The sequence below is a fragment of the Camellia sinensis genome, chromosome 6 (genome assembly GCF_055761805.1).
Source record: "Camellia sinensis isolate YWXY chromosome 6, ASM5576180v1, whole genome shotgun sequence".
Taxonomy (NCBI): Eukaryota; Viridiplantae; Streptophyta; class Magnoliopsida; order Ericales; family Theaceae; genus Camellia; species Camellia sinensis.
This window is the reverse complement of record NC_138966.1, coordinates 123176173-123185785: the sequence shown is the minus strand read 5'-3', so window position 1 is coordinate 123185785 and position 9613 is coordinate 123176173. Positions and strand designations below refer to the sequence as shown.

The 9613-nt window shown below is 28.2% G+C and overlaps 1 protein-coding gene across 1 annotated transcript; it reads right to left on the bottom strand.

Annotated features, from left to right (window-relative positions):
* Positions 1–895: 895 nt before the first annotated feature.
* LOC114288453 (NAC domain-containing protein 2) lies at positions 896–3555 on the bottom strand. Its single transcript, XM_028231962.2, has 3 exons — positions 3253–3555; positions 2711–2991; positions 896–1695 (listed from the first exon to the last, which is right to left on the bottom strand). Exons 1-3 carry the CDS (start codon positions 3410–3412, stop codon positions 1261–1263), a joined length of 876 nt encoding a protein of 291 aa, XP_028087763.1. The 5' UTR covers positions 3413–3555; the 3' UTR covers positions 896–1260.
* Positions 3556–9613: the final 6058 nt, after the last annotated feature.

Sequence of the window (9613 nt, the reverse complement as noted above, 5' to 3'; positions counted from 1 at the left end):
AAAATATATCAATTACATGAAGACATGTCAATATAAATAAAATTATAGTAATATATATATATATATATATATATATATATGTTCAATTTAGACAAAACTTAAATAAAAAACTAATCCAATTCTATCAATTTGATAATTTAAAAATTTAAAACCAAACCAATGCTTTTAAAAACTTAGATTGTTGAGAAAAATAGGTTTAAATTTTTTTGACTTTTTTTTAAAAAAAATATATTAAAAAATAAAAAGATAATATAATCTAAAAAATTAAAAACCAAAAAATTAACTTTTAATCTCTTTACTAAAAAAGTCTAATAGTTCGATTTTTCGATTCACTGATAATTTAAGCACCGCTATTGGTACTGTTTGGTGTGGCTGTTAAAACAGATTATAGATTATGACTTAACAGATTATAGATTATAACTTTAATCAGAAGCTGTTAATCTGTTTGGTATAACTGCTGGATTATAGATTTAAGTTACTGAATAATATTTGTTAAATAAACTGTGAACTAATTTTTTCAATTAATTGTTATTTTTTATTTTTCACTATTTATCTATATTTTTCATAAAAAATAATAATAATATTTAATAGTCCATTTGATTCTTTTTCTATTTTTAAAAAAATAAAAAATAAAAAAATCTAAAAATATAACCGTGAATTAACATGTCCACAGTAAAAACTGATAATCAGAAATAAGGGGTGAGCAGCTTCTCAGAATCAACTTTTTTGACTTAAAATAAGTTGTTAGAATCAGAAACTGTTTAAAATAAGTTTAACCAAACAGTCCAAAATAACTTTTTAAAAATCAGAAGTCATAAGTTGACTTAAAAAAGCTCCACCAAACACCCCCATTGTGCATCTCATTCACTTTTCATATTACATAAATCAATTAAAATACCATAAATTACTTTAATGCCTCCATATAAAGAAAATCACTTGTTGAATAACTACAACTGATTTCAAATTAAAATAAACTACAAATATGAGAATATGAAAGGTCCAACATGGCCTTAACAAAATGATCAATGTATACACACATGACATCATTGACATGACCTATATATACATACATGTCTGCTGTATACATTGTATTAACATGGTACAGCACTTAGACCACAATGCCCCTCTCACACGTGCACACACTCATAGACTTCCCAAGTCTCCTGTGAAGGGTGTGTGGGGTTAGTTATACGGTGCTACGCGACTCACAGACTAAGAATGTGTCGGCCCTAATTGATTTAATCAGAACCACAAATCACATCAGAATGGCTTCTGAAGGTACATGAACATGTCTTGTAATGGAGAAGTGAAGGCATTGTCCATGGTGGCATCCATGTAATTAAATGGAAAATCGAGGGCGGCTTTCTCCCAATCGGTCAGCTTTGACGGCTCGCTCTGGACCTCCCTCTCACACGTAAATTCTGGCGACACGACGTGCTCCGAACAACTTGAGTCCGTGTGGAGCCTTGGGATGGAATCCGATGTGTCGCGGTACACCAACTCACTGAACATCCTCGTCGCCGGTGGACTCTCTGGCGGCGGCGATAACATGACGCCGCCGCCGTGGTGGTTCAGAATCTGCGGCTTTTGTTCAAACATTTCTGGAATTTCGCTCAATTTCTTGTCGATGACCGTGTTTTGCTTCTCGATGCTTCCTTTTTTGTTGTATATACGACATAGGACCCAATCGTCCAGCTGCAAAATCACCACGTTAGCTTCAATCAATCATAATTCAATCAAATCTAAATCAATTACGTAATAAATGGTCACGTTCAAAAAACTACTATCGCTATAATAATATCATAATTCTCTATTTTGTCCTATGTCACAAACAGATAAGAAGGAATAATATTCCGTAAATGGAAAGTAATAAGTGAACATTGTTTAATTCTAGCAATCATAGTATGACATGTGTCCCCATGGGCCTTATTAATTAAATATTTAAAAGCTTTTGATGTCGGTATATATATATAATTTAAATAAAAAATATTTACAAAATAAGTAATACTATTATTATTCTTTAATTATTTTCCAACAAATTAAATTTTAAAGATTTTCGAAAAGAAACAAAACCAAACTAAGGACACAAACTCAATTGAAGATATTGTTTAGCATTTGTTTGGAATGTAGGTTAATTTTTAATTTTTTTTAACTATTTTAAAATAAAGTTAAAAAATGTCGTTTGAAATAATTTTTTAAATTTTTTAAATTTTGTAAAATAATAAATAAAATTATTATGATTTAAATGTTACATTTTATCTTTTTAAATTAAAAAATATATTTTATTTTTTTATAACTATTTTAATCAATAAAAATCCCGTCGAAGGCTTAGTCCTAGCATATGACAATAGACAACAATCCTATTCTCAAGTGTGACTCATTTGATGATCTGTCTGATTAGTGCCTGGAAGTATCCAATTCACAAAAGGACCGACATCAGTTTTCATCACAACTAAAAGGGTCCGATTGGTATTTTAAAGACTTCCAAGGTCAAAATAGTCATTTAAATTCTATCCCAACCACCAACACAAACCCCACTACAAAAATACTTCAATATATATATATATAATTTAAAACACGTCAGATTTATTTTTTATCTTCCTTTTATATTATAGAAAAAAAAATTAGAGTAATTAAAACCTAGAGTCCACATGAAATGTCCAATTTACCCCTAAAGTACTCAAATTAATAATGGATCGGTTTTTTATACCCTTAGGCTGTTGTTGCATTTCTTGCGGGCGGACCGGTCCACATCTGCTAGCCTGTACTCGTGCATAATCCAGTTGGTTTTCTCTCCCCTCGGAGCTTTTCCGGCGTAAAACACCAGAGCCTTCTTAATTCCGACCGGTTTTGGATGCCCGATTGGCTTATCCGCCCCGGTCGCCTTCCAATACCCACTACCCGCTGCCCGATTCGGCCTAGATCCGTTCGGGTACTTCCGGTCCCTTGGCGAAAAAAAGTACCATTCTTTCTCCCCATACAAGGCCAAACCTGTAAATTCACAACAAAAAAAAAAATTCAGCAAATTATCGAAAAACCCAAATTAAAATATCAAGCTAACAAAATCACCAAAAACAATAAACAAATAAAATAAAATAAAATGACATGAAAATCAAATATCTAAAAATGACGTAATTTTATTTCAATTTTAAATAATGACTGTTAGATTATAATAGTAAAATTATTGTGAATCCTTCTCCTATCTCTCTCTTCCGTAATCGAAAAAAAATTACAAATTTTCTTTTTAATTACCCGGAAGTTCCCATGGATCGTACTTGTAGAGATCGATCTCAGCAATGATGGGAACAGCAATCGACTGCGACGCACATTTACGACATAGATAGTGCATCACGAGCTCCTCATCCGTTGGATGAAATCTGAAACCAGGGGGCATTTGCAACTCTGATGCCATTTCTCTCTCTAGAACTCTCTCTAGAACTCTCTCTCTCTCTCTGAATGGGGAAGGGAGAGCTTGAAAATTGAAACTTAGAACGCAAGGGAGAGAGGGGAATATATAGGGAGGTGGGTGGGACAAGTGTCGAGCTGGGCCGGTGGTTTCTAGAATACACGTGGGTGATAACGTTGGGTTCGTGCGGACCAGTGAGCGCAGCCGGACACGTGGCAGAAGGAGGAGTAGCGGTGTGTGTGTCGGATGGCCCCACATTGTTGTGATTCTGTCACTGCTTACGTTTTCTCTTTTGGACCGGCTCTCTCCTCATGAGTCGGCTCGGTTACTGAGCGTTTCTGGACCCCACCCTCGCGATCGGTGGTGTGGTGTCAAGTTGACGGTTGTTTTCCATTTTTATTTTTATATTTAAAAAAAGGATTTGGGTCCGGCCCAAAATATTGACCCTTTTTAGGAAAATTATTTTTTTTAGTATAATTATTATATTTTAAAAATATTAAAATTATTTTTTAATTTAAAATTAAAATAGCATAATTATTTTTTAAAAATACTCATTATCGTAATTATTTTTTTTTGTATATATTAATATCAATAAATTTAAATATAAAAAAAAATAAATAAATAATATTTTGTGATGAAAAGTGAATAAAATATCTAGGTACTTGAGGTGCCATCCAGGAACAAAGATAAAAATTATGTTTTGTAGCTTGGTAAAAAGTTAGAAGATTGCTTTTTTTTTTTTGGCATTAACGGGTCTTTTGGCAAATTTGTTAAAAGTTAATTTTTAGTTTTTAATTCATTTTAGATCATATTATTTATCATATTTTTTATTTATAAAAAGATAAAAAGATAAAAAAAAGTCAAAAAGTTAACTTTTTACTAATTTCTCAAATTGCTCCTAAAACCATTTGGAAAGTTAACTAAAAACTATCTATAAAATTACAACTATACCTTCCAGTTGCAAAATAAGCCACATGTGTAAAAATGTAAATTTCTTAAATTGGATGGAAATATTTTAGTTATTTAATTGTGATGTAACAATATACACAAATATTAAGAAAAAAATCAAAAAATAATTTTTTATCAGCTTTTCAAATAAATTTTTTTTAAAAAAAAAATTAATAAAAAATAAAATATCAATTTTTAATCATCTTTTCAAAAAAAAAAATTCATAAAAAATAAAATATCAACTTTTAATCATCTTTTCAAAATATCACTGGACAGACAGGTTGACGGTGGATGAGAGATACATGTCGGCGTCCTAAGAAAACACATGTGCGGGTGAGGTGTATACACTGAAGCGTTACGAGTTAGATGCCAAATCACCACCTCTCCGGAACACACGTGTTTGGTGAGAAATTGTGTAATAATTTCAAAATATTACGGGTTGGTTTGGGATGTTCTAAAAAAGTATAATTTTTTACTTATTGTCTTATATGGGTTGGATTTGATGTGATATATTAGAGAGATTATGTGATTTAAATAAAATGATGTGACTTAAATAGGATAGTGACTTTTTGACTTTTTGTATTATTTAGTTTATGCCAAACCAACCCTACGTAGTCATATTTTAAATTAATCATTAATTATTTAATTTTTATATTATTTTTTCATCTCAAACTTAAATTATGGATTCTTATCTCTCTCTATTAATTAAAATTTTATGAAATACCACGTAATTATATTCTAAAAATATTAAATAGTCACCCATATTTGGCATGGTTTGATTTTTTTTTTCATGTTTATATTTTTAAAAATAACTTGTTTTTGACAATTATTTTTGAAAACTGCTACATTTTGAAAAAATATTTTCAATTTTTATAAAAATGATGAACTTATTGCATATTACCTAATAACTTTGTTAATTTTATATTTTTTATAAAATTATTTATACGGAGACTCCTCAACTATTGAAAAATATTATTTTAAAATTTTAAATTATAAAAACATACAAATAGACTCTTTAATCTATACAACAGTATCACTTTACCTCTTAAGTTATAAAAATATACAAATAAATCTCTTAAATTATTAGTGTGTTTCACTATGACCCACAATTAGGGACTCCAATTTGGGAGGCAAAGTGATAAAAATAAAGTATGATAATTATGGATAAATTTTATGAGAATTTGGTTAAAACTCCCTCATAATAAAATTTTAATGCATTATGAATATGTATAAAAAAAATTCTTAAAAAGTCCAACGCATATAATTATTATCAAAATAATAAACTTTAGAATAATGCTAGGAACCCCAAATGTTTTACCAAATGTTTTACTAAATATCTCACGTGAGTGTGAGACCCACATGGGATCCATATAGTGTGGGTCCCACACCCATGTGAAACATTTGATAGAATATTTGATAAAATATTTGGGATGCCTAGTATTTTTCTAAACTTTAAAATTATATAACTTTTAATGTAGATATCAATTTTTAATATAATTAGTATTTTTAGAATTATCTCAACAAAATCTATCAAATAAGATTCATGTTGACTATGAAATTCTAAAAATAAAAAATAAAAAATTATTACCATCGAAATTGATGTAAACAACAATATGTACTCTGTTTGACAGTTATTATGTTTGATAGTAACATATTACTTAGGTTCATAGTAACATGTTACTCTGGCAATATTGTCTGAGAAAAAAAAAAGAAGATATTTTACTTTGTCCTTACTCAATTATATATTTTCTCCTTAATAGATTTATGAAACAAAATAAATTTGACTATCTTTTTCACCAAATAAGAGTCTAATGGAGGGGTTTTAGCTAAATTTTTCAATTTTACTATTGATGAGAGTTAAAAAATATATAAAATGATAAATACAAAATAAATATTAAGTGTAATATATGAATATTTTTATCTTAATTTATTTAGCCTTCATTTGGTATGTGGATTGGCTTTTTGACTTTTTGACTATTTTAGCTTTAGAATAGGTTTTTTTGGCTTTTTTGACTTTTGTGAGAGAAAAAATAAAATGATTATGAAATAGATGTGATATTTTATCCTATTTGACTAAAATAACTAATTTTGTCCTATATGAGTATTTTGGCCCAAAATAATATCTCAAACAAAGTCTTAAAAATTTTAAAGGACAAGTTGTTTCCTTCTCGAGTTAGGACAACTTGTAAAGGGAATGATTATTCAGTATTCACAGAGTATGGACACGCGATGCTGCATAATGTTTTGATTGATAGAGAGAGGTAGGGACTCACGATTTATGTTAGAGATGGAAAGCAACATGGGAGCTAAGTAATTGGTAATCGACTTGGAATATGGTCACATGGTGTTTTAGAATTATTGAATAATTTCCTCTTGTAAAGGGTTGGAGAGGGGATGCGGAGGTGAAACCGGGCGGGAGAAATTGCCATCCCTAGCCAAGGAGTAATGCCACTCCACTTAATAATTTTTTTTTTTTTTTTTTTTTTGCATTCTCTCATTTGTTAACATACCAAGTAATTAATATCACATAATATTTTGTACTACTTAATCATCTCCCTTTCATTACGCATCATATAGTAAGATAATATAATAGAAACAAAAATGTTAGAGGTTCCAAATGTTTTATCAAAATTTCTATTCAGTCACTAATATGAGTCTCACACCCATATAAGTGTTTGGTAAAAATTTTATTAAAATATTCAGAATCCCTAACATTATTCTAATATAAATAAAAAATCATTATAGTATTACTCTATATAAATTGGCAAGTTATTATATGATTTAAAAACTCCCCAACATGTTTTCGGGTTCAAATGAAAGGTTTATTTATAATCATTAATTATAAAATGAAGAAATAACTGGCTAATAAAGTTGATGGAATATCTCTATGTTAGGAAATGTTTTCATTCATGATAAAATAGGTGGATCCTAGCAACCTTTCAATTGTATCTGCCAACTAGTGTTTTAGTGCACTATGTAAATGTAATTAATGAAATAACAAAAATTAATTGGGACTATCATTAATATAACGCCATCCTTTCCATACTAAGGACTCCAAAAAAAATAAATAAATAAATAAAACAAAACAAAACAAAACAAAAACAAACTTTGTAAATGTAATTCATGAAATAATAATAATTAATTAGGACTAGCTTAAGTTGTTAAAATCATTACATCCAGTGGTGGAGGGAGTGAGGGCCCAAGCGGTAAAGTGCCCCCTAGATTTTGAGATTTTTTTTTTTTAAATTTTGTACACATAAAGAAAATATTTTAAATAAAAAATTACAAAAATATTATTAGAGTGAAATGTCAATGACATTTTAAAAATTATGAGAACAATAATGGTTGTTTTAATTGAAAATAAAGAGATTACTATAAACCATATTATCTATGAAATTTTTTGAATGTAATGGTCATGTCATTATTGTTGACATGTACGTATAAGTAATTTCATTATAAAAATATGAAATTTATTAGATTGTTAGTTATATTTGATATGTGAAGTTCATTTTCTATGTATTTATGTACTATTAATTGGTGATATCACATATTAATGATGACGTGGTATTACTATTATATTGAATTTGTCATTATCAAATTTTGTATAAAAAAAATTTATCATTATATAATTTATTTTAAGACTTATATCTATATTTTTTTTGTATTGTCCATGATACACTAGTTACAAATAACATTATTTTTTGATATTCCTCGAAATCAATTGTAAAATCAATTGTAAAAATTTTTAATATTATAATTAATAACAGTCCCTCTAATTTAATTTTCTGACTCCGCTATTAATTATATCTTACAGAAAGTTATTAGTATGACGCCATCCTTTACAGATTAAGGACTCAAAAAAAAAAAAAAAAAAAAAAAAAAAAAAAAAAGAAAGGAGAAGAAGAAATAAAGGCAATTAATCATTAAGTAAACAAGGTAAAATTCTAATAAATTTTCAAAATGTTTTACTCCATATCTGCTATTTTGTGGAGTTAAAATATTTGAAAGAGTTGTGAAATTTCAAATGTATTATACCCATTTCCTAGGAATAACTTTTGTTCATTACAAAAGCAATAATATGAAACTTTTCTTGAGGTTCATCGTACCTTTTTTTATCCTTATTCTTTGATAAGCTTAAGACATGCATTAACAAGGTGACCATAGCACTCGTTTGGCATATTAGTTGGGTTGATTTTTTAGCTAAAATAGTTACAAAATAATAAATTAAGTTAAAAAATTAATAAGGTAAAAATGTCACATCTAAATTATAATAATTTAATTTTTTTCTCTTATAAAAATTTAAAAAATCAAAAAAATCTAATCTAAATGAGACTTTTTAGTCCCAAACTAAAAAAATAAAAAACCCAACCCAGTTCTCAAAAGTAGCCAAGTGAGTTGTTATTGGGACTTACCTTTGTGTACAATTTATTAGTATTATTAAGGCCTCGTTTCATAACTTATCATTTTAATTTAAAAGTTAAAAAATTATTAAAAAAATTAAGAAATTAACAAATACGAAAAAAATAAAAATTTATTTGTATTCACTTCACTTTTTACCCATTTTTTAATTAAAAAATCATCTTAAAAAACCCAAAATACCACTAAAGCAACCTGTTGACCCCTTTGAAATATATTGCGCAAAAATCCAAGTTCATGGCAATACTCTAATTTGCATCTGATTTTTACTAGAGGGGTAACTTGGGCACTGGAGAATCCAAAATTGTGCAAAAGGAAATTGAGGTAAAATTATTTTAATTTTCAAATGTCAAAATAAAATCATATAAATTTTAAAGGGCTAAAATGCTAATTTCTTTTATAAATACAAAGTTATATAGAAGTAATGAAATCTTTTGAAAGTTTGAGACCAAGGTGAAATTATTTAGATTTTAGAGGGCTGAAGTAATATAGATTTTGAATAGAATAGACCAAATTGCGAATTTCTTTAGTAAATATTCAAAAATACAGGATATTTTTCAAAATTTTAGGGAGGGCGTACCTTGCACCCCCAATGGTTGGAATCAGGGTCCTCCCTTAATGTTCTTACATGACTTCTTACTTGTTAAGTCATTTGGTTCACTTTTAAGCTCAATTTCAATGATCTGAATAGTTCATATTTTAAGATTTGTTAAGTATATTATACCTGTAAAAAATCAAGTTGATCGGATATTAAAAAGTATTTGTTCGAAAAACTATTTATTAATTTTTTTAAAAAAATAGTTTTTAGTTAGTTTTCCGAACACATACTTTTTGATATCCAAT

Coding starts and splice junctions, on each gene's coding strand:
- LOC114288453 (XM_028231962.2), bottom strand. CDS start 3,412: ATGGCATCAGAGTTGCAAATGCCCCCTGGTTTCAGATTTCATCCAACG. Junction 2,992..3,252: donor CGATCCATGGGAACTTCCGG/GTAATTAAAAAG, acceptor GTGAATTTACAG/GTTTGGCCTTGTATGGGGAG. Junction 1,696..2,710: donor AATGCAACAACAGCCTAAGG/GTATAAAAAACC, acceptor GTGATTTTGCAG/CTGGACGATTGGGTCCTATG.